Consider the following 22,453-nt stretch of genomic DNA (forward strand, 5'->3'; position numbering starts at 1 on the left):
AGATGATGGACAATCATGCTATCTTCTACAGTCCAGGAATCACTTCTCCCTCGGCGCGGAGGCGTTCCTCGATCATCTGCATTGGCATCCACCGCAAGACACAGAAGAGACATTCAGAACCTATTGGAAGATGAGAACCTTCCGTCTGTTCAGGTGTTGTGCCAACATTACGTAACCTGGGCAGTGGTGAGAACAAGAGTTGTGCTAGGAACTGAACTTGCAAGTCGAAGATTGCTGGTGACAGTGATGACGAGTGGGGACCACACAGCAGTGACGACAGGGGCGTCTTTGACTCTGAGTCATCCCTCTTCCCATATGATACCCTTGCTCAACCCATCCTCATCCCCCTCTCTCACTCTCACCACAGCCACACTCTCCACACTCCATCCAAGATGGACCAGTTCGTCCTCTGCCCAACGCGACTGACACCAGTCCCGCCGTCCCCAACCGCGACCAAGTCGCCGCCCTCTACGATAGCTGCGTAAAGAATGCCATGGCCCGTATACGAGCCAATAAAGGCAAGTATATCGGCGGCCGTGATCTTGTCCTGAGGCATTTCGCAACAGTCATCGACGACGCAGTCGACACCGTCGCCGCGAAACATGGTCCAGGCTTAAAAGCCGCCAGCATCGACGTCGCACCGCTTGCTCATCGCCTCAAAATCATGTGGCGCTGTAAATGGACCTCTCTCAAAGGGCCACTTCGAGAGGCCCTCGCGTATGCTATCGACCGGCGAATCGATGCCATCGAGGCCGAGTACGCCGACCTTTACTCTGAGTACGCTGCCATCTCAAGTATACCCGCCGAGGAGCTGGTTCGGGTTGAGAACGAAATCTTCCGCTCAGTCGATGAGATACTGGAATCAGAGCGGCCGAAGATGCTTCATCGGGCAGAGAACGAGTTCAAGGACGCCCTCGTTGTTGAGATGGAGCTTGTGCTCCCCCCAAAATACACTTGTACCCTCCCGATCCGTCGGTGTAAGCCCCACGCAAGCGGAGCTGATGACAGCGTCTGTGTAGACCATGACGAAGCCAGGGGACAAGATGTGGGAGAGTTTTAAGCGAGACGGTGTTTCTAGAACGACGGGAGCGATGCCCGTCATGAGCAAGTAGCTAAGGAGAGAGTAATGGTTGAAAGTGTGCCTCGTCTCCATGCTGGGGTTTTGGGGAACAAGGCGGCCCGGCATCGAGTTAACGACTTCGAGACCGCGCTCGGGTTTGATGGGGGCTAGCGCTGCGCCGGCTACAGTCTAGTCAAAGTGAGTACCTTCTTAGTACCACTACTGATGCCCCAGCTTCCAGTTACGATCGAGGAAAGACTTGTGCTAAAGGACGAAGGAGTGAAAAGTGTATACGACGGGTCAAACGAGCGGAAGAGCCAGCCTGCCGTGCTCACAAATGGTCGAAGTGTGTGTGTGTGTGAAGGTGTAGACTTGGTTGTAGATATATCATAATGTAGCAGAGTTGAGCCAAGAAGTAGTTGTGCCGATTGGATCTTACGTCCCGACGAGATGGAGAAGTCATACAGAGAGTCCCGAGTCCGTGAGTCATGAGAAATGCCGATCTCTCCAAACAGCAGCCGTCCAAGCTGCTCGATATCAAAGCGCTTGTCAAAATGCTGTGGTCGAGGTCCAATGCAACACCTGCTCTCATCCTGGGGGCTTCTGCATCAGGCAGACAACTGTTACGGCTACAAACAAACAAGAAGTCATCACGTGACTCATTCACTACCACCACCCCCATATACAGTATGGTCGGGAGGTTAAACAGGGGGATTTGGGTCAAACATGTAGCAGAAACAGCGGACGAAAGCCAACAAGGCGACTGGAAGATCTTCGAAACAGGGAAGACTAACGAGGGAACGACTTGTTTACCTTGAGGGTAGGGAGAACAGTCTCGAGATGGAACTGTGCACTTCCAAGGCGGTCGTGATACTGACGGAGCGAGAGAAACTCCACATTGGGTGAAATGCTGGAGCCATATGGTGAATGGCGCCGTCTCACAAGCCGCTCGAGGAACTCGCGAGCGGGGCTATGATAACCGCACCAGCGCTCTAGACCGACCAGAGTGAATCGTATTTCGGAGCGACGCAGCACTGCGTCTACTACCACCGTCAGTCCGCGAGAGATCTTGCTGCCGATTTGGGCACAGTCCCTGCGGTTGTCGCGGTGGAGAATAAGGACGAACTCTGTCGCCTCGGAGCTGCCGTCGAGGATGTTGAGTGCAGACGTGGTGTGTGTGTACCTCTTGGCATACCACCAGTTCAGGACGTGGCGTTTGGCCTGGACGGGAGTGAGGATCGTTACGTGTTGTCCCACTTTTCCGTGATTGCGGACTGCATTGTTCGTGAAATAGACGGCCGTGTTGGCCGAGAGGAAATCAGGATCAAGTGTCGTGTTCTTGCCCCAGTCGCAGCGGACACGAACCAGCTCAGGCTTGAGCGACATTAGGAGGGACTGGAAAGAAGGACTGTCCGGGAGTGGGAATATGCAATCCAAGATTTGGGTCTGTTGTAGACAATCCGCAACGTTCAGGCCAGAGTTGTCCTGGTGGTTACTATGGTCGACGAGTTGGAGTGTGCTAAGGTTTAAGGCCAGATCATTGGGGTGGGAAGGAATTCGAAGCGTAGTGTGGGTAGGGAACGGGTCGAAGTACCAGGAAGCATCGTTCTCACTATCGACGATTAAGTGTCGCCACAGGATAGCGTCCACTCGCCCACGAATCTCACGACTTGTCGACCGGAAGGCGGAGAGAGTAGCAGAGTCCGCTAGTTGAAGGATTCGGTCGAATATGAGCGGAAAAAGAGAGTGGTCGAGAGGGTAGAAGGGCCCCAGGCGAGAAGGAGAGAGGGTGGGAGAGGAAGGCTCGCTATTGGACCAGCAGCTGATAGTTGACGAAGAATCAATGGTAGAGGAAGAATCGATGTGGAGGAGGGACAAGTCATGTTCGATCCGTAGTTCGAGCATGGTGTGATCAGAACAACTGGGAAGGAAAATCGCAGACATTACGTGTCGACAGGAGTATGAGGAGACGTGGGTAAGTGGGTCAAGATGCTGTATTAGAAAATGGTGATGAGGTGAATACGAGAAGAAGAGATGAAGGTTTGAGCAATTTCAATGACGAAGGAAGGTAGCCACTGGTGGAGTGGAAACAGAAGCTTGCTATGCCTGAGGCAGCTGACACGACAGACTCAGCCTCATAAACAGACGGTTCCCACTATCTAAATATTACGATCTATGTAACTGTACCTAGGCCCAACCACCTTCCTCGCATAGTCGAATGTCCGCCAGCCTTCCTCCAAACCATCCTGTCTCTAACGCTGACGGTCTCGCTCTCGGCGGCGCCAGTACGCACCACCTTGCCATCGTTGTCTCGGGAGTCGCTCCAGCGGCTCTTGAGAGCCGGGTCGGAAGCATAGGTGAACGCAGTGTCGAGAGGAGAGAGGGTGACGTTGGCTAAGAGTGCAGAGACGGTGGTCGCCCAGAGGACGAGCAAAGCCTTCATGGTGAGGTAAGATGTGGATGAATGAACTGTTGTGATATCAGGCCTTTGTTCAAAGATGTAGACTGGGGCAGCATGGGAAAGGCCGACGCACGGGCCTCAGGCGTGACCGACCGAACACAATTACAAGATTCAGCGATTAGCACACGGATACAAGTAGCAACAAGGCGTCATGGTGTGAGGCTGGTCAGTTGGTCAGCTGTGAAATGACGATGACACATAACAACATGGTGCCAGTTACCCAGTTACCCAGCTGGTCAGCTCGCCGGTTGACATGGGGCTACGTTCTGAAGTGTCCCAGCGACTGAGGATCCCAGATCTCACAGTTCCCTCAACCATCACCATCGCTGGATTAGATACGTCGGCCGGAGCCGAAGAGTCGGACTCTTTGATCTCGTTCTCCCGGAAGTACTTATCGCGTGCCCAACGACCTTGAGAGTCGATGAGATCTGTGCGTGACTGTAGGTAATAGGTGGTGTGTCTAGTTTCAAATCAAGTGTCAGCACCCAAATACTAACCGCCACACTATTTCACGGCACCAATTTCCGCCACGTGATACTCCCTGTGCCTGAACCACGCGGCTTTGGTCCCGTTCTCGCCTCTGATCTCGAAAGTTGGTCCGACTTTGCTCGACGCTCATTCAAGCTCCTCGGCATAACATCCATACCCACTCGGAGACGACCATGAAGGCCGCCGCCCGCATCACCCCCGCCTTCCGGCCAGCACTGTTGAGGCAACCCGTCGCCCGTGCGGCGCTAGCCGGTCCCAGCCAGGTGCGCGGGCTGGCGACCGAGGTTTCTGAGCCTGCGCCCGTAGCCGAGGCCGAGGCCATGCCCAACATTGAGATCCCGGCCAACCTTACCTTTGTCGACATGGCGCCGGCCACGAAGAAGCAGAGCGCCGCTGCGCTCCGCGAGCTCGGCTGTGAGTGTTTAATCTGGCGTCGGCGCCTAGTTGATGCGCGCCCCATCATTCTCTGTAACACACCCCACTGGGCGCGCATCATTTCCGGTAACACACCCCACTGACTCCAGTCCCCCTCCACAAGATCTCGCGCGCGACACGCTACGACGATATCGAACACCCCCTCTCCTCCCTCGCGTCCGACCACCCGACGCACGCGCTTCCATCGGGCGAGACTATCCTCCTTCCCCGCGACGTCTTCAACATGCCTCTGAGGAAAGACATTCTGCACCGCAACGTCACCTGGTTCCTCGCAAACATGCGTGAGGGCAACCAGCACACGAAGAAGCGCAGCACAATCGCGTACTCTGGGCGTAAGATCCGCGCCCAGAAGGGATCCGGTAAGGCACGTCTCGGTGACCGGGGTGCCGGTACCCTGCGCGGTGGTGCGCCAATCTTCCCACTCTCGCCTCGCGACTGGAGCCAGAAGCTGCCGCGCAAGGTGCAGGAGCTGGGTCTGCGGACAGCACTCAGCGCCAAGTTGCGCGAGGGGTTCATGCGTATTGTGCCCGACCTCAATGAGGGCATGTGGGCCGGCACAAACTCTGCGATTCGCGCGCTCGGCGACGGCCTCGTTAACAACGAGTGGGTGCACCGCTTCGGACCACGTCCCGACCTCTCCATCCTCTTCGTCCACGCCCCTAGCAAGGACAAGAAGGACGTTGCGGAATTCTGGCGCACTGTTCGCAACCACCCCGGCATCGACATGATGTCCACCGACGAGATTGTCGTGTACGACCTCCTCAAGTACCGCTGGGTCGTGCTCGAGGCCGATGTCGTTGACGTCTTTGCGGGCAACCCCTTCGCTGGCGTCGAGTATGAACCCGCCCTCGCAGCCCAGCTCGAGGAGATGTTCGCCTCCCAGATTAAGCTGTAGACTAGCATTATACCATGCACTCTTCCATCATCATGCTCATCTAGTTTTTTTACTCTGGCCTACAACGGTCGAGGACGGGAGGTGACCACTGGTTACACACCCGCAAAGCCGCCCACGACGCCCTGCACGGCTTCAGTCTCACGCTTGCCCCACTTGCCGTCAACCTTGGCCATGAAGCGGCCTCGCGCACCGCCACCCTTAACGCGCTTGCCAGTATCAGGATCGGCACCGTCCAGCGCCACCTTGAGTGCCTCGAACACGCTCTTCGACCGCGCCTCGTCCTTACCCTGTACCATGAGCAGGGCGGGCGTGACACCAGGCAGCGTGCTCGTGAACACGATGACGGCGTTGTCTTCAGCGCCAGCCGCGTTCCACGCGGTTGCGGCAGTGGTCATGAAGTCGTAGTCGTGCGTACTCTTCTCGGCGCGGTGGATCCATGCTACGCCACTCTTCACTGCCGCACCTCCGACGAGACCCGCAAGCTCCGCCTTGAGACTCTTGGCCGCCGCGTCCGTATCGTACCGGTTGGCCTCGATCTTCTCGATGCGCGGCACTAGTTCGGACCGTGACACACCGATCACCTGCCCTGCCTGGCTGAGCCATCTGGACGCGAGCGAGAGATGGCTGACGGCGCGAGGACCTGCAACGAAGAACAAGCGCGTTGGGACACGCGAAGACGGCTCGGTGGCAGCGTGTGGTGTGCTGGGAGGCAGGACGTGCAGGAACCCAATGAGGGAGAGATCGGGACACTGTGTACCGCAGCATGCGTTACGGTCAATCCCGTCGATGTTGCAATGCCGGATGACGCCCTGGAGTCAGCTCTGATAGAATCCAACTAGCTGGGACTTTGGGACTTACACCAGTGTAGTCTTGGGGGATGCCACGGTTCTCGCGGTCCTCGCTCTCCCCGTTCACGTCCCCATCGCCCTGTACATGAAAGTCGATCCAGACGCGCCTCGCCTCCCGAATACGCCTGTTACACTCTTCCTCGACCTCGGCTGCTTCCGCCCACGTAAGACCACGGGGAAGCTCGACGTATGGCGCCTCTGTGCTCGGCCATGCTGGCATGGCCCAAGACAGCGTCGGGAGCTCGCGCGTATCCAGGACGGCAGAGAGGAGGTGCTGTCCTGTGTGGATTGTCATGTGGTCCAACCGCCGTTCCCAGTGTGCCTCGACACGCACGTCTGTGCCCGCCAGCGTGGTTAGGTCCACGTTAGAACTGGGCGGCACGCGCACCATGTGCACGGCGTCGAGTTTACGCCGGACGCACCCCTCGATCTGGAGGGCGTGCGTCTCGTTCGCATCAGCGACGTACATCGTCCCCGTGTCCCACGGCTGACCGCCACCTGTCGTCAGCGCCTTCAAGGAGAAGTACTTGCCTTCGGGAAAAATGATCGTGTCCTCCAGCTCGACCTCCCATAGTTTTCCCTGCTCAATCGGCGTGTTCGCGCCGGTGACGTTGACGCTGGACGCCGCGCTGCCCTTGTCCTTCTTCTTCGCCCGGCCTTTCTGAACCAGAGGTGCCGCGGAAGCAGGCGCTACGGACACCACGCGCGTTGTAAGCTCCTGCAGTAGCGGGTCGCCTGGAGTCAGCTGAGCGAGGTCCGGGAGCAAGCCTCACGCTGGCAGGCGAGCAGTCCGACGATACGCTTGCGCGGCAGCTCGGCCGGGTTGAAATGGATACGCTCGTAGTCGCCTGGCGTGGGCGTCTTTGGGAGAGGCGGCTCGAGGGTGTAGGTCATGGCGGGAGTGATGATGAAAGACGGATAGCAAAGAGATCCGAGTTAGTCATCGATTTTGGAGGGAACGGGACTGGTGGCCGAGGTCGGCATTTAGCGGCCCACCTCCGACACCGGGTTCGCCGCTGTTCTTCTCGCGCTTGCAAGGCGTGCACGGCGTGCACAGTTGGTTGTTGGTTCCGTTACTTCTCAGGACGTTGGCGAAACGCCCATGACACACCATCGAGGCAGCACTCCCGCGCAGACACTTGTTGGTTACACTTATCGCATGTCGCGCTAAAATGCCTCCCTGCAAACAAGAGCAAGCAGCCTCGGCTATCAACATGGGATATGGTCAGGTGACTACAACATTAGGAAGTGTGGGAGCAAGAGGTGGGGGTAGCGTGCACGTTGGTCGTTGGTCGTTGGTCGTTGGGGCGATTTGGCCAATGTTGCGCAGATCTTGGATCTGGGAGAGGCCGCACGGCCACACGGACCGGGAGCCCGCATCACGCCATTCGATTCGCTCGGTGCGGACGGCTTCAGCTCGGCTTGAAATGGCGGTCACTGTCACCGTCACCGTCGGTCGTATGCACAGGTTGGTTGTTGACTCGTCGTTGACTGGGGCGGTGGGCGCCTAGTCGGGGTAGCAGACGTGGTCTCCGACCTCACCCGCGCTCAACTCGAGCGCGCACACCGTGCACGTGTATGTGTAGTCGTCGGCGTTGGTGCCGTCTGGTGTGAGCCAAGACCTCGGCAAGATGGCTCACCGCCATCGTCGTCGTGTTGGTTGAAGCAGGCATGCGTGTCGGGCGAGGGCGAGGTGATGACGCAAGTGATTACAGGAGTGGCCATGTTGTTCGCTGAGGAATGGGCGGTGGTTGACGTTTAGGACGAGGGTGTGGGTCTGTGAACAAGACGATGGGCGATGAGGAGTGAGGAGTGAGGCTTTTATGCTGAGTGAAGAGGCAGTGGGAGAATGAGAGACAAAGTAGTCAAGACCAGTGGTAATTGACTCAAAGAGAGACAGTTGGAGGCAGGTGACGTCGGTCGATCGCCGGGTTTGTCTGGATTAGAACGATTGGATCAACATCAGGGAACAGCCCGCACAGCTCCATTAACAACACGGCAATGAACATCCACTACTCCACTCTACACTTCACTTGTCGCTCAACTCTGACGAATCAGAGCAAAGACGATGGGCTCATCACTCAATTTCTCAAGCCACTCGCAGATTGGACTCGAGCATTAGATTCATGGCTCTTCATTATACTACAGGTACCTTGTTATTCAGAAGATGAGCGATATTTGCCTCTCGGCGGACTCCCCTGGTCGGGCGCATTCGCGAACTCTACGTCGGGTAGGAGCGGTGCTGGGTCGCTATGGCCAGCGTTTGGGCCGGGTGGAACACGTGCGATAGGTCCGCAGAGACCATCTACAGGGTGTACCGGAACGAGGCGATTTGGCGGTCCGTCAAGTCCTCGTACTCCTCGAGACGCTGCACGATCTTGTCCTCCCCGTCTGAGGGCGGGGAGCTGATGCCGTCGCGGTGGCGGTTCTCGCGCTGCCACAGGATTCGCAAGACGAACATGAGCACACACGACACGGCCTGCGAGACAATGATGGTGATCCAAGTGGTCCTGTAGCGGATTAGGGCTTCCTCGGTGTTGACGGTGTATGCGGCCTGGAATCAGATACTGACTTGGGAGAGAAGAGGCATCTATACCCACGGCAATGTTGCCAACGTTGTAACCGATGAAGATGGCACCGTTCGTCACAGCCTTCTTGGTCGAGCCTGACATGAGCTTTCCGACGTGTACTCTACTCACCAGCAGTGTTCGCACTCGCGAGAGCGAGGAGGATGACATATGGCGCTCCAAACGCAGCCACGAGCTGACATCAGCACAACAAATGCCCACCAGACTCACGTAGTATCCGATGAGCGGGCCGACAGTTGGGTGCCAAGGTGCTGCCCAGATTGTAATGGCGCCGACGATAACGGGCACACACGACACGCTGAACCACAGCGTTCGGTGGCCATACTTGTCCGCGAGCCAGCAGAAGAGCCAGATCGTGACGGCGGTAACCGCGCCACCCGGGATGGTGAGCGCGACACTGTTAACTCCCGAGTACCCCATCGACTTGATGATGATGGGTCCGAAGCCGGTGATAGCGCCATTGCAGAGGTACAGGAGGGCTGCGATGACGAGGTAGATCCACGTCTTGGGGTCCAGGAGGGCCTCCTTTGCCTGTGCGGCAATGAAGGGGCGGCGATCACGGGCAAAGGGGTTCTCCTCAAACCTGCGGCGGAGGAGGGCTGCCTCGTCCGCCTTGAAGAGACGCCCTGGCTGGAGGGGAGAAGTGGGGAGGAAGATGCCCAGGAAGATGCCCCAGAAGATGGTCACTCCGCCACAAAAGTAGTAGCTGTCGTCAGAGTGATCGGGTATGGTGCTCACATGTTCTTCCACGCGTGGGGTCCACCAGCTCTACCGAGGCCATAGTTGATTGCGCCGGAGAACATGGAGAAGATACCACACGCAGAGTACCAGTATCCCATACGGACAGCCTGCTCACGAGGCTTGTACCACAATGCGATGATGGCGACGAAGCATGGTGACACGCCGCTCTCAAGGAGACCGAGGAAGACGCGCTGGGCGTAGAGGCCGGGGTCTGAGTATGTGTAGGTAGAGGATGTATGTGGGAGAGGCATGTGTTAAACAGGTTGTGTGGAAGAGGCGCATTGGCACCAGAGAAAGGAAATGTTAGCTACCTAATGAGTGCCTGCCGCTCGACTCACAGTCCTGTACGACTACAGTGAGGATAGCCACGACGCCCCAGAGTGTGACGACGATACCCGTCATCAGGCGGAGGTTGTAGCGCGCAAACAAGAGTGCCATGGGCAACACAGCGACAATGTAGCCATAGTAAAAGGCTGCCACGGCGGTAGAGTACCGCGTTGTCGATGTCTTTCCATTGTGAGTGGTGGAGAGGTTCTATTGTCAGTCGGGTAGAGGGAGGCACACTCACGAGATCCTTGAGGATACCGAACGCAGCTGCGCTTCCGAGCGCCGCCTTGTCGTAGTATTGCATGCCAAAGGTGATGCCGAGGAGGGGGGTGAGAATCCAGTCGACCTTTCGGACGAGGCGGCGCTCAGCGACCTTGCGCTCGTCCGGGGAGAGGGTGAGCTCGACACTCGGTGTCTCGGCCTCGGCCTCGTGTTTCTCGGTGAGTGGCATTGTGTGATGGGGGTGGCGAGTTTGCAGGGTGGGCAACTGCGTGCGGAGCTCGTTTTATATTGCGGATGCAGTCCCGCACCACGTATCTCAAGTGGCGACGAGGTCTGGGGGATGCAAAGACCTGGTGTGGGTCTGTGCGTAGATGCAACTGTTGCTTCGAGTCAGATCCCAGTCGAGACAGAAGCAAGAGCCACTAGCCACTCACGGACAAGCCACTCGGCGTATTGGCGGGAGCGGACCTCCGAAGTCGAGCGTCGGGGCTTGGGTCCGGTCTGTGCTTTGTGCGGTTAGAAAATTACCTCCAGGGCGAGGCGGGTTGCTTTGCGTCTGATGGTAGCTCTGGGCGCAATGGATCCAACGTAGTCCGTGACGGAGTGAGCGGCGTCTATGCCGGTTTTGCAGCGTCTAGAGATAGTTGGTGTTTGACAGTGGCCAGTGTCATCGAGTTAAATCCTAATGCAATGCGGGGCAGCGAGGGGCAGCGAGTGTGCGGGGTACGTCACTCGGCGTATAGTGTTGCTCCGGCGCTGTCAGCTGGAGTTTTCTGATCGCATTGGCTATTGGCTGCGACATTCCTCCAACTTGAGCTTTATCAAAAGTCTGTAAAACGTTGCAAGATCAAGTTTTGATTCCGCCAAGGGTAGTCGTCAAGGTATTTGATCCCAGTTATCGGGAATAGTTCCGGCTTCCAAGTCTGGAATCAAAGACCACATTCCTCTCCACCTCCTCAGCTGCGATTGGGCCATTGTCACCATTGCCCGACATGACCCTCGGAACGTTCACAGTTGGCAGGCACACGAGTGGAATGCTTCGTGCTGCTGCGACAGCTGGACAGCTGGAAGAGGGCACCGCGTGAGAGCAATGGCGTCACAGCCAAAACACTCCGGTCGCGTTCCATCTCACATCTCGACCGCACACTTTGTTATCAACTGCCGCCCGGAGTGCCGTCAACGCTAACATACCTCGCTGCCATTCAATGAGCTACGGTGCTTCCTTGACCAACGTCATCAGTGCTAGACATACACACCGGATCTTGGCCGTGCGAGACACATACCCCGAAGCGGCGCGGACACTTGGCCACATGCCATGTGCGGAATCCTGTCGGTGATGACGCCGCGCATCACATGCCAATCTGCGGTCTCTCGGCCCGCACGGCAGCCGTGAGCGCATCCGTCCGCATCTCCGCTTCTTGGAATCTCCAGTTGGCACGACGACTAGACGCTGAGATCTAGAAGCGGTACTTGGAACGGAAGGCGACTTGATTGACTTTATCTGAGCGGCTGTCCTAGGATAAGTTGTAGACACCATGACCAACTCAGTGTGGTTACGGAAACCGCCATCCCGGGTGGTTGATAACCTTAACATTGAGTGGGGTAGGGTTGACTGAATTGCACCATCTCTGTGGCACATCAGATCGCTGCCTCGATTGACCATCAAGTGATCTCTAGTTGGTTGCTGCGTCGAGAACTTGGTAGCACAAGTGTCGGGCTTGAAAGCGCCATTCAATCTGTAGTTTGGCATGGCGTGGTCTCCCGAGCTTGGCTATCTCCAAGGCACTCCAGTTCCAATGTCTGGGGAAAGCAGGCAGCTGCATTTCACCTAACTTGAATGTAGCAGCGTACTCTGGAAACCTTAATAGCGCCGCTGGCTATGGCAGCAACATGTTGTGACTGGCCACCAGTATCAGTGGGTGAACAATCACTTCAGCACCACCAACAGTACAAATCAGTCGCAGTGCATTATGGACACAACATGCGCGGCTGCTACTACAGGCCTTCTACCAGGCCTTGCCGGCGCGTGGTGCTCTATGCTGTCCACACCACCCGCACGGCCATCTCAACCCCCCTTTATTAACACGCCAGATCGACGTTTACTTGAGAACCTTGCCGTCGGCGAACTCCTTGCCGTCGATCTTGAGGTCCCAGGCGAGGGCACCCTCGAAGAACTCCTTGTCCTCGGGCTTGCCCTGGACGTCGAGCTTGGTGAAGGTGTACGACTCGTGGTCGGGGGCGGCTGAGACGATGGGGAGGGCGTCCTGGCCACGGACAATGAGGGCACCGGCGATGACCGAGTCGTTGTTCACGCCGAGGACACCCGTCGAACCGAACGCGTACTTGCGGGTCGCCTCGAGACGAGTGAAGAAGCCGCCAATCTGGTTGTTGGACATGAAGGTCATGGTGAGCTCGTCGTTGTAATTGAAGTCCATGCGCCAGATCGAGAAGCCCTCCCAGTCAAAGTTCTTGTAGAACCACTCGAGCGAGCTGTTGGCACCGCGGGTGTCGAGGTTCGAGTACTGGCGCTTCCACTCCTCGAGGTTGAACGACGACTTCGGGAGGTCGTCAAGGGGGTTGCGCTCGGCCTTGGGCGCAGGAGGGGCAAGGTCAATGTCCTCGTCCTCGGGCTCCTTCTCCTTGGGCTTCTTCTCCTTCTTCTCGGCCTTGGGCTTCTCCTCCTTGGGGGCCTTCTCCTTCTTGGGGGCCTTGGCCGGAGCCTGGAACGCAGGCATCTTCTCAATGAACTCGACGGTGCCGAAGACCTTGGCGATCTTGGGGTGGCGGACGACCGTGTTGGTGTAGCGCACAACGTTGGGGACCTTGGCACGGAGCGAGGCGTCAACAAGCGAGGTGAACGAGTTGGTGAGGGAAGTGGCGAGGAAGATGTCGGCGATGGTGAGGCGCTCGCCGACGATGTAGGTCTTCTTCAGGAGGATCTTGTCGAGGGTCTCGAGACGGCCCATAACCTCGCCAAGGACGCCCTCAAAGACGGGCTTGTTGTAGGGGAGGCGGTTGTTGAGCATCCGCATGGCAACACCAGTCTTGATCATGATCTCCTGGTCGGCAAAGTACTGCCACTCGCGGACCTCAGCGGCGACCTCCTTGTCGGCGGGGACGAGGTCCGAGTTAGGGGCGAGCGACGCGACTGTACGTTAGTGGGGCGCGTCGGCGATCAAACGAATGGAGAGTGAAGGGCGACGGCGTGCGGATCAGAAAATGCGGTACCACCCGCGGAAATTATCGACACAGTGTCATTAAGACAGGGATAACTGAAGTTTACGTCTCATCATGAAAACCGGCCAGAGCACGGTGCACGCCGCCGCGCCTCGAGCGCGAACTAGGGGATAGGGATAGAGTTGGGGTTGTGATGGAGGATATCAAAGGAGCAGAGAGGGAAGATTATGCAAGTGAGCAGAGGAGGGAAGGTTCCTAATGGCCTCGGCCTCTTGCCCACCTTCCTTGACTCGCTCCGTCTGACAAAACGCGACGTGACACTCACAGTAGTCCGCAATAGCACCCGACTCCTGGAGGCAGAGGCCATCGGCACCCTCAAACGCGGGGAGGTAGCCAAGAGGGAACTTCTTGAGGAACTCGGGGGTCTTCCAGGCGCCGTCCTTCATGGTGAAGTTGGGGTCAGTCTCCACTTCGAGGCCGGCGTAGGTCGCGACCGCGAGGGCGCGGCGGAAGCGCGAGTTTCCAGAGAAGCCATAGAGCTTGCCGATAGGAGCCATCTTGGTTGTCAGTGGATGTGACGAGGATGTTCTGAGAAGGTTGACTCACTTTTGAGGTTTTGGTGGAAGAGAAAGTAGCGGCAGGCTTTCAACAATTTTGCTCACCCTAGGCGCCCCAACCTCCAGGTCTTTCGGTCCCTTCCTTGATTGTAGTTGGAGGCTTACCTCACAGTTACCTTAGAAAGCCACGCGGCGGCTCAAGGTACGCCTTAAATCCAGGCACCGGCTTCCCATATCTCCGCAGACGGTGGCACTCTGTCCTGGGTGGAGGTCATCCACTAGTTTCAGTTACATTACGAGTTTATGCATGCCAGGTCCCAGGTCATTCATCATCAACAGGTCATCAACAGGTCAACACAACATGGTACAGGTTTACCTTCTATGCCCTCTAGTTACATGGCACATTTCATCCAAGGCGACGCTTCTTCGAGACGCCCTTAAACACCTTCCGTCAGCATACTGTCTGTCTCTATTTGGTAGCTCACAATGTCATCATCGTCGTCCTCCACAAGCAGCTTACGACGAGCAGATGCGCGAGTCGAACCCGCAGTTGCACGCGTGCTGCTCGGCACCTCGTAGTCAAAATTAATCGTCGAGAGCCCGCTAGCAGGCACAGTGCTCGACACTCCCGCACTGCGTGTTCCACGCGTACGCGTGGTTGAGCGAGCAGTTGCGAACACAGGCTCATCGTCCGATCCATCGTCAAACACCACCGCACGCGACGCCTGGGTTCCGCGCCGAGTACGAGACTGCGTGGGAGGAGGAGCAGGCGTAGTCGAATTCGATCGCTCCGAGATTGCACTCCCGGCACGCGTGTTGCGGCGGCGAGGGGCTGGGTCTGCCTGTGACTGGCTCAAAGGCGTGATACCGCGGCGGCGCGTATTTGCCACAGGAACGAATTCTCCCTCTGCGTCCTCCTCCTCCTGGATCTGGGTGAGGGTGCGGCGCTTCGAACGCGGAAGGAGTGGCGCATCGTCTTCGTCCTCAAGCATGGCAACACCCTGAGACTGCGTCTTGGACTGTGTCCCTTGCAACTTCTTCTGGGAGCCGCGCTGTGTACCACGCTGTGTCTCCACGGCCTCCGCCTTCCAATAGGCTAATGTCAGCTGACGTACAGCTAGGCTGACTTACGTTGCTCACCCATCTCCGCCGCCTCCGTCGACACAGCTAGCATCACCTGCAGCGGTTGGCGGCGAGTGATGTTTTTCTGATATCAGACAGCTCTGCCACGTAATTCACCTTCTTAAACTTCTTAAAATTCGGCCGGCCGTCGTCTGCCAGTGGAGGTAAGACCCGCGGTGGATCCGCGCGGAGGAGGTCCTTGCGGACAATCTCGATAAAGTTACCGCGCAGATCGTCGTTAAAGTCGCGGACGACCGCGTAATCCACGTCCTTCTTCTGTTGGGCCGCCTTGCGGATATGCATGGCGTTGAACTCGCGGTCCATGTCGTCCAGACCGGCCTTCTTCGACTTCTTGATCGCCTGCAGGAAGGCCTCATCTTTGTCTACCTGTGATGGCGGCATGGGTAAATCATCTGGGGTCCCGTCCTTGCTCTTGGTCTTAGATGGGGCCTTGTTGGTCTTCTTCGCCTGACTCTTGCTGGCATTCTTGACCGGGCTCGCGTCCGTTTTGGTAGGGACCTCGACCTCCTCAGGAGTCTCATCGCGGGTGGTCTCCGGCGTCTCCCTCGCCAACTGAGGAGCAGACTTGGCTGATGCACCACGTTTCGGGCGCGCGCGGATGGCCTTCGTCACGAAGTCTTCCTCGTCGATTTCCATGAGTTCTTCGACAGATTCCTGACGGGGACCCCGTGTACGTTGGCGCTTGGTCGGTTGGGGGTTGAGGCTCTCCGTCTCGCGCTTGGTCTCCTCGTAAAGGTCACGAATCTCGCGAGCCTTCTGCTGCTTTTTGACCTCCTCCTCGTACTGAATCGTCGTGTCGAAGTCGTCTAAGACTGACGACGCTTGAGTGGCACCAGCCCGCCGCTTGAGCCTGCGTGTGCCTGGACGAGCCGTCGACGGTGGGGCCATAGAGCCGGCCTTAAAATTGTTAGCTTACCCAGCAGCTCGAATGAAACCAACCTGCGTGTCAAGGGCGAAGGAGTCTGGAACTCGGTGGCTTGCGTGTATCCCAGGGAACAGTTGAGTTCCAGAAGCACCAGACGAGAACTGGGTGTCCGCTGCAAACGACGGCGCAGGCTGTGATGGGCCAGCTTGAGTCGCATCATCCATGCCCATGTCGTCGTCGACATCAACCTTGGCTCGGCCAGCGCGGCGGCGGAGTGGCTGAGGTCAGTTGCTGACCGGAGGCGAAAGCTGACCTTCTTCACCGCCGGTTTGGTTAGGGTTGCAGGCTCCTCAGTTGGAGGTGTCGGCGCTCCCTCTGGGTCTACGGTTTCCGGATCGGGATATGTTGATGGGACGACGTCTGACTGCACGGAGGCAGCCCGGGAGGCTGAGCGCGACGCGGTGCCCGCTCGGCGGGTTAATCTCCGTGTTGGCCGCATGGGCTCGGCCGTCGCTGCCTCTGCAGGTGCAGGTTCGGGTGGAGCCAGCTCCTCGCGGGTTGCTGCGGCTGTTCCCGCGGACACTGAAGCAGATTCTGCTTTGTCAGTTGAGACGCGGCCACCACTTACGCTCAGGACGTCCGCCAGTCTTCCTCCTGAAGTACTCCTCCACACTTCCATCCCTCACCACGCCCCACACAAGCGGACCAACTCCGCCAAGGTAGATATTCGCCCTGGAGTCAGCAAAGTGCGATTTGGGATTCACTTGTAGGATGGGTTGGTGACGGCGTCATCGAAGCTGACACCCTTTGCCTCTAAGTCCTTCTTGAGCGAGGGGAGGTATGCGATGATGATCTCGCGGCCTTCTGCATCAGCGCTGGCGCGAATGGGCGCGAGGCGTTCCAGGAAGCCTGACCCAGACGCTGGTGGGGACGAGAGCATGTCGAGCTCCCTGTACGTTGCTCCCATCGCGGACAGGTAGACACTGTCCTTCAATTGCTGCTGTCAGTTCATGCCGACGTTACCAACCTCACTTTTCTGGGACCCATGAGGCCAATGACGTAGAATCTCTCGAAGAGAGTGCGGTTGGACGCGTCAATCCGCCATGAGCCTGGGTCGGCGCGGTGTGTCGGTAGACCCTCCTTCATCTTGGGAAGGAAGTCGTCCAAGTCGGGCATGGTGAACGAGTCCTCCCAGTCGGCGGTCTTCTTCCAGCACACCTTGAGGCGGTTACTGAGGATGCTGAGCCATCCAGAGGTGACAATCGGCACGCCGTAACACACTGCCAGTGAGGGGTTCGAGGCGTTGCTTAGCTCCTCGGCCACGACGACATCCGTGTTTGCGTCGGTCTTCGTCGTCCACGACACACCTGTTGTCAGCTCCGCCAATAAAAGGGTCCCACAATGCTTCCTGAGACCGTCCTTGAATTCCTCCGTCTCGTTCTTGAACCCGTCGTACGCGATCTGCAGGTCCTGCCACTCGGCGCTGGTGTCAACTCGTTGGACCGCTGAGGAGCTAGGGAAGCTGGCGGGCTCACTAGAAGTCTACACCGGTGACGATGCTGATCCCGTTCCCGATGGGTGCAAAGTCGTAGCTAACCCCTCCGTCTAGCTCTTCAACGTCATAGTCGTCTCTGCGGTACGTCGCGGACGGGAGGCGTTGGCTGAGCGCCTTGGTAGGGGGGAAGGTGCCGTTCTTCTTCGGCTCGACGCGCCAGCTGAGCGTAGGTGGTGTCTTGAACTGTTGTCAGATCAGAATAAGCTATAAGCTTACATCCGCAGGATTCCAGTCCCCGACCTCGAGGACGCCTTCCTTGGGGCGGACTGCACGGTCACCGAAGCGGATGTCGGCGGCCTTGTCGCGCCCTACGAGGTAAGACCGGCGCTGCTCAAGCACGAATGTGAACTCTGATATCAGCTAGATGGAAGCCAACAAGCTTACCTGATTGCCCGTTGACTGAGCCGCGGGCTTTGACTAGCCACATGATCAGTGGGGGAGGTATGAAAGGTCGAATGTAGACTTGATGGTAACGATGGCGATGGTTGCCGCGCATCAACAATCCAGGAACGGGCGCGTTCGTCAACCGGGGAATGGAGATTCGGACATGTCCGTGCCTACGAGTTGCCACTCAAACACCACTCCTGGCTGTGGACGACGCACCCCCTCTTCATCTCATCATCACAATCTTCCATCGCCACCCCGCGCTTCACCAGCCCCGTTGGTCTTTCTTCCCATCGTCTTCTCAAAGCACGCCATCCTCCAGTCGCCCCAACCGTTCGCGCCATCCAGCCGACTCCATAACTCCCCTTCCCCCGCCCTGCAGTCCCTCCCCTTCAGCCTGGCGCGATGAAGAGCCTCAACCGGTGGCTGTACGGCCCAACTCCCGAAGAGCGCGTGCGCGAATGGCGGAGGAAACTGCGTCAGAACCAGCGCGAGGTGGACCGCGAGATTGCGAATGTGCGTGGCCTCCGATAAGGCTGTTACGGGAGGGGCATGCTGCCCACTCCATTCCACACCGAGCACTGCTGACAGCCAGCTCGACCGCGCAACACTCAAGTCACGCGGTGAGCTCAAGACGTTAGCGAAGAAGAACGATGTCAAGAGCGCACGTATCCTCGCCAAGGAGATTGTGCGCGCCAACAAGCAGCGCGATCGGCTACAGTCCACCAAGGCCCGCATCAACTCGGTCGACATGCAGCTGCAGCACCAGCTCGGTACGCCAACCGGTGGTTCACGAGCTAACATCAGCCATGGTCAAGGTGACAGGAGCGTTCCAGAAGTCGACCGAGATCATGAAGGCAACGAACCAGCTCGTCAAGCTGCCGCAGCTGAGCGCGACGATGCGGGAAATGAGCATGGAGATGATGAAGGTGCGTTTCCCCGGGAGTGGGCTGACACCAGTCGGGCATTATGGAGGAGATGATGGAAGAGACGATGGAGGGGCTCGACGACGAAGAGCTGGAGGAGGAGGCGGACGAGGAGGTGGAGAAGGTGCTTTTCGAGCTCACCGATGGCAAGCTCGGGCAGGCGGGGCGTGTCGGCACCGAGTTGCCGGCCGAGGAGGAGGTCGAGAACGAGGTCGAGATGGAGCGCATGCGGCGCGAGATGAACGACCTGCTCAACGCCTAAAGCTAGAGCACTATGTGCATGTACCACCATTGTCTATCTCTACATACAGTCACGCGTGTGTCTATGGGTTTCGCGGGCTAATCGACGGTGACGCCCTGGTCGCGTAGCTCGTTCTTGGCCTGCGCGATCTCAGTGAGCAGGGACTCATACGCGTCGGGCGTGTCGTGGAAGCGGACGAGGCCGAGGCCGAGAGACATGAGCGAATATGACCCGAAGGACACGAGGAGCCACCATGGGAGCTAGTGTAAGCGACAGCGTGCACCGGGCCCACGACAGCTGAGGAGCGCGGGTGAGGGTAGTAGGAAGAGGAGCGGACGAGACCGACCTCATGACCTGCTGTATTCTGGAGAGAAGACTAGCAGACGACGAGAGGAAGCTTCCACATGCGACTCACAACGGGCAGGATAAGGTCGGCTGTGTCTTGGTCAACCAGCGGCACTGGGAGAATCGCAAAGAGCATGAGGAGATAGACGAGGGTGGCCGGCACCGCAGCGGCGAGGAAACGTGTTCCCTTGGACATTGTAAGGAGTGTCGGTAGTTGGGCCTGGGGGTTGAGATGAATGAGAAGTGTGCAGAGGCGCAACAAGCTCAAGCGTGGAGGGAAAGCGGAGATTCGTTGCCATATCCGCTGAAGGCGGGTGGAGGTGGTAAAGATTGGCTTCGGGGTTGTTGACATCGGTTGCAACTCTGACTCACGCGACTCACGTCGAACACTCATATCTGCATTTTAGCGAGTCGGTGTACATCGTAGGCGAAGGGCCACATCGGTAACGCGAGGCCTTTACAACTTTCTCTTCTCCGAGGACATCGCACCGATCCTCCACTCCCACCTTCACTCCACCCAGTTGCCATGCTCAGTCGCAGCGGGCTCCGCGCGCGTCTTACCTCGTTAGGACGAGCCAGACTGCAGCGTAGCCTGACTACAAACGCACCCTTCGACCGCACTGTAAGAGGAGATCCTGGTAGGTCAACCGCCGCCCGAGCTGCTGACTCTAGAATGGGCAACCAAGACGGTGCCAATCCGCGAGCTGCTAGACCGACTCCGCGCGCAGGAAATGTGTCGCAAGATGCGCAACGACGACAAGTGTGCGTACGCTTATCCACGTATCAGCTCTATTCCCTTCTGCCGCAATTCTTCCCTTGTTCGCCAAAGGCTTGCGGCGACGGCTGACGTCAGGGGAATATTTCCAGGAGGCGTACGACATGCTCGCTTTGCTTCAACCAGGCGAGCCCGATGTCTCACTCGGAGAGATAGACCAGATGCTACCCCGAGGCGTGAGCAGATTTCTTGGTCTTAGGACGGCTACCCCCTCCTCCTTCTCCCCTTACCCGCCCACGAGACCTTGCCTCAAGCTTGACTGGGCTGATGGCAGAACCCTGCAGCATGGGCCGTGATTGACAGCATCTCAAAGGGAAGACCGGACCCCTATATCCAACAGAGAACTGAGGTTGATCTGGCAGCATCCCAATTCCTGCGCATTCACAGCATCGGAAGGATACAGGCTGCCCGTCTGTGAGACCGTTGGGTTAGGATCATGCTGACCCAAGGGCGGATGCTGGGTTACGAACACTTGATGATTTGGCCGCGTGGCCCAAGATTACAAAGAGCCAGATGGTGCGCTACAACCTGTTCATTGCCACGCTCATCCTCAGCTGTCGCTCAACCGCTTACCCGCCATGGACAACATGATCCCCAGACATGAGATGAACTCATTCAAGGCCCGACTTGAGGAAATATGTGACCCAAGACAAATTAGCGAAGCCCCAGACCGTAAGTACCAACTACTCTGCTACTGATCAAAGTCACTTTTGAGATTGTGGGGCCATATCGATGTGGTCTGGAGTACTCACCGAGCATTAACGTCCTGGTGTACAGCGAGTGAGCGCAGTGCCTTATCTCTGCAGCGTGCCCCAGTTGTCACTAACTGACCAGCGCGTATGTGGAGTTGGGCACCAAAACAGACATTCTCGACTACGTATATCATCGGGTCATGAGCAATGGACTGATCCCGAAGGACGAGATGCTGTCTGTCGGTGAGCCTGAGGACACTAGAGTGGTATTCACGCCGCAGCCAAGAAATCAGATCGGCGACACATCCTGGGCTACACGAGAGCGAACCACCAGAGCCCGTGGCGATTCATGAGTCTTAAGCTGGTGCCGCGAAACCAGCTGCCCCTAACTCTTGTCCAAGAAACTGGTGATGGGTTCTTGTGGCGAATGCTGAGAGGCCAGGCGAAGCGGAAGTGAGTTTAAGAGTGCCTCAGACTTGACGTTCCCTTCAACCTGATCCCTAATCGCAGGGGGTACCGATTCTATCGGAACTATGTGGAATGGGCACCGAGATCTCCCAGAATGAAGAAAGTCGGCGTCAAGCAGGTGGTTGATCGGCCACCACAACCGCAGACGGAGAAGGAAGTGTTCGATCTGGTGAGTAAATGATCGACCTATTGATCCATGCAGCACGATACTGACGTCAGGCTGAAGTCCCTTATCTCGAGGTTTGTTTTGCGTAATATGATTCCCCTAACAGCCGGGTCCTGACACTGACTGCCAGCCGCACCAGCGCACGTATCGAGTGTACAGGGACATTTTGCCTACCAAAATCTTGGAGGAACGGTCCGCGCCTTGGAGCGACGAGTTCCTCAAGGCGGGGGTTCGAGAGTAGAGCGCAGAGGACTAGAAGGGAGAGTTGTGTGGAACAAGCAATGGCTGAGGAAACATCTGGAACTATGATATGGATTACATCTAGCATTGTCGCATGTGAAGCAGGGGGGAAATGGGGACGTGTGTGGACGCGCGGACACGACTGACACGAGGCAGCTAAGCAGCAGCCATGACACACGTTCACGTGAACACTACTATTTGGTGAATAGCCGAGTAGCCTCGTGTTTGTGGGGCCAGTTGAAGGTAACGTTGTCGTGGAATGATGGTACTGGTCCAAAGGATCAAGGTACAGAGGAACGCACGAGCATGCAAGCAAGGCGACTTTGAGGGTGCCAACTGGATCAACTGGATGCCTTATGTTGACTTTTGTCTAAATAGTATGTTGCCGGTTTTGAACCAAGATCTAAAAATTAAATTATTTAATTTATAACTAGCCTCTCCATTACTATCGTACTAGGCAAAATCATGACGGTGACCTTTGGTCATGGACGTGCCAACCGCTCAGTCGGGAATCGGGGATTGTCGGGTTCTGGGGGGGGGGGGGCCTGGGGATAATATCAAGGGTCAACAAATCACCTTGAAAAATTGATTCCGCGTTGGAGCTAAAGGGGCCCGCAATAGTTGAGATCAGATTACTCAAAAGTTGAACAGAGTGATTAGGAGGCCATAGGAGGGAGTTTAAACACATTTGAGAGGGGAATAGGGGAAGACGAGTATCTGACCCTGACCAAAACTATGGCGTGCTGCATTTTGAGCTTCCACGCGATTACCCCCTCCAACTTGCTCATTTTCCATCATCGACCCATACTAGCCTAGTCTTACTATCTAAAGCCTATAGGGCCTAAGGGCTTAA

The 22,453-nt window shown here is 57.2% G+C and overlaps 9 protein-coding genes across 9 annotated transcripts; 4 read left to right on the top strand and 5 right to left on the bottom strand.

Moving 5' to 3' along the window:
- Positions 1–392: 392 nt before the first annotated feature.
- On the top strand, positions 393–1,019 carry CcaverHIS019_0402450 (uncharacterized protein; the record flags this gene model as incomplete). The annotated part of the gene is made up of 3 exons (XM_060600059.1): positions 393–400; positions 433–977; positions 1,009–1,019. 3 exons carry the CDS (start codon positions 393–395, stop codon positions 1,017–1,019), a joined length of 564 nt encoding a protein of 187 aa, XP_060456690.1.
- An 830-nt stretch (positions 1,020–1,849) lies between these two features.
- Positions 1,850–3,503, bottom strand: CcaverHIS019_0402460 (uncharacterized protein; the record flags this gene model as incomplete). The annotated part of the gene is made up of 2 exons (XM_060600060.1): positions 1,850–2,545; positions 3,354–3,503. The coding sequence occupies 2 exons, from the start codon at positions 3,501–3,503 to the stop codon at positions 1,850–1,852; spliced, it is 846 nt and encodes a 281-aa protein (XP_060456691.1).
- A 680-nt stretch (positions 3,504–4,183) lies between these two features.
- On the top strand, positions 4,184–5,340 carry yml6 (uncharacterized protein; the record flags this gene model as incomplete). The annotated part of the gene is made up of 2 exons (XM_060600061.1): positions 4,184–4,424; positions 4,535–5,340. 2 exons carry the CDS (start codon positions 4,184–4,186, stop codon positions 5,338–5,340), a joined length of 1,047 nt encoding a protein of 348 aa, XP_060456692.1.
- A 92-nt stretch (positions 5,341–5,432) lies between these two features.
- Positions 5,433–7,082, bottom strand: CcaverHIS019_0402480 (uncharacterized protein; the record flags this gene model as incomplete). The annotated part of the gene is made up of 3 exons (XM_060600062.1): positions 5,433–6,149; positions 6,199–6,923; positions 6,962–7,082. 3 exons carry the CDS (start codon positions 7,080–7,082, stop codon positions 5,433–5,435), a joined length of 1,563 nt encoding a protein of 520 aa, XP_060456693.1.
- Positions 7,083–8,493: 1,411 nt separating this feature from the next.
- Positions 8,494–10,295, bottom strand: CcaverHIS019_0402490 (uncharacterized protein; the record flags this gene model as incomplete). The annotated part of the gene is made up of 7 exons (XM_060600063.1): positions 8,494–8,742; positions 8,789–8,853; positions 8,888–8,951; positions 8,987–9,482; positions 9,515–9,728; positions 9,856–10,051; positions 10,086–10,295. 7 exons carry the CDS (start codon positions 10,293–10,295, stop codon positions 8,494–8,496), a joined length of 1,494 nt encoding a protein of 497 aa, XP_060456694.1.
- A 1,870-nt stretch (positions 10,296–12,165) lies between these two features.
- CcaverHIS019_0402500 (uncharacterized protein) lies at positions 12,166–17,790 on the bottom strand (the record flags this gene model as incomplete). The annotated part of the gene is made up of 16 exons (XM_060600064.1): positions 12,166–13,214; positions 13,569–13,800; positions 13,850–13,885; positions 14,234–14,245; positions 14,286–14,896; positions 14,932–15,007; positions 15,040–15,840; positions 15,883–16,086; positions 16,122–16,402; positions 16,437–16,540; positions 16,573–16,805; positions 16,841–17,175; positions 17,209–17,291; positions 17,344–17,546; positions 17,580–17,713; positions 17,748–17,790. 16 exons carry the CDS (start codon positions 17,788–17,790, stop codon positions 12,166–12,168), a joined length of 4,437 nt encoding a protein of 1,478 aa, XP_060456695.1.
- Positions 17,791–18,152: 362 nt separating this feature from the next.
- On the top strand, positions 18,153–18,935 carry VPS24 (uncharacterized protein; the record flags this gene model as incomplete). Its single annotated transcript, XM_060600065.1, has 4 exons — positions 18,153–18,263; positions 18,343–18,520; positions 18,555–18,676; positions 18,708–18,935. 4 exons carry the CDS (start codon positions 18,153–18,155, stop codon positions 18,933–18,935), a joined length of 639 nt encoding a protein of 212 aa, XP_060456696.1.
- Positions 18,936–19,012: 77 nt separating this feature from the next.
- Positions 19,013–19,455, bottom strand: CcaverHIS019_0402520 (uncharacterized protein; the record flags this gene model as incomplete). The annotated part of the gene is made up of 2 exons (XM_060600066.1): positions 19,013–19,174; positions 19,330–19,455. 2 exons carry the CDS (start codon positions 19,453–19,455, stop codon positions 19,013–19,015), a joined length of 288 nt encoding a protein of 95 aa, XP_060456697.1.
- Positions 19,456–19,785: 330 nt separating this feature from the next.
- CcaverHIS019_0402530 (uncharacterized protein) lies at positions 19,786–21,601 on the top strand (the record flags this gene model as incomplete). The annotated part of the gene is made up of 12 exons (XM_060600068.1): positions 19,786–19,897; positions 19,932–20,021; positions 20,113–20,210; positions 20,309–20,448; positions 20,484–20,550; positions 20,589–20,706; positions 20,739–20,814; positions 20,869–20,969; positions 21,008–21,179; positions 21,237–21,363; positions 21,414–21,434; positions 21,491–21,601. 12 exons carry the CDS (start codon positions 19,786–19,788, stop codon positions 21,599–21,601), a joined length of 1,233 nt encoding a protein of 410 aa, XP_060456698.1.
- Between the last annotated feature and the right edge of the window lie 852 nt (positions 21,602–22,453).

This window comes from Cutaneotrichosporon cavernicola, assembly GCF_030864355.1.
Source record: "Cutaneotrichosporon cavernicola HIS019 DNA, chromosome: 4".
NCBI lineage: Eukaryota > Fungi > Basidiomycota > Tremellomycetes > Trichosporonales > Trichosporonaceae > Cutaneotrichosporon > Cutaneotrichosporon cavernicola.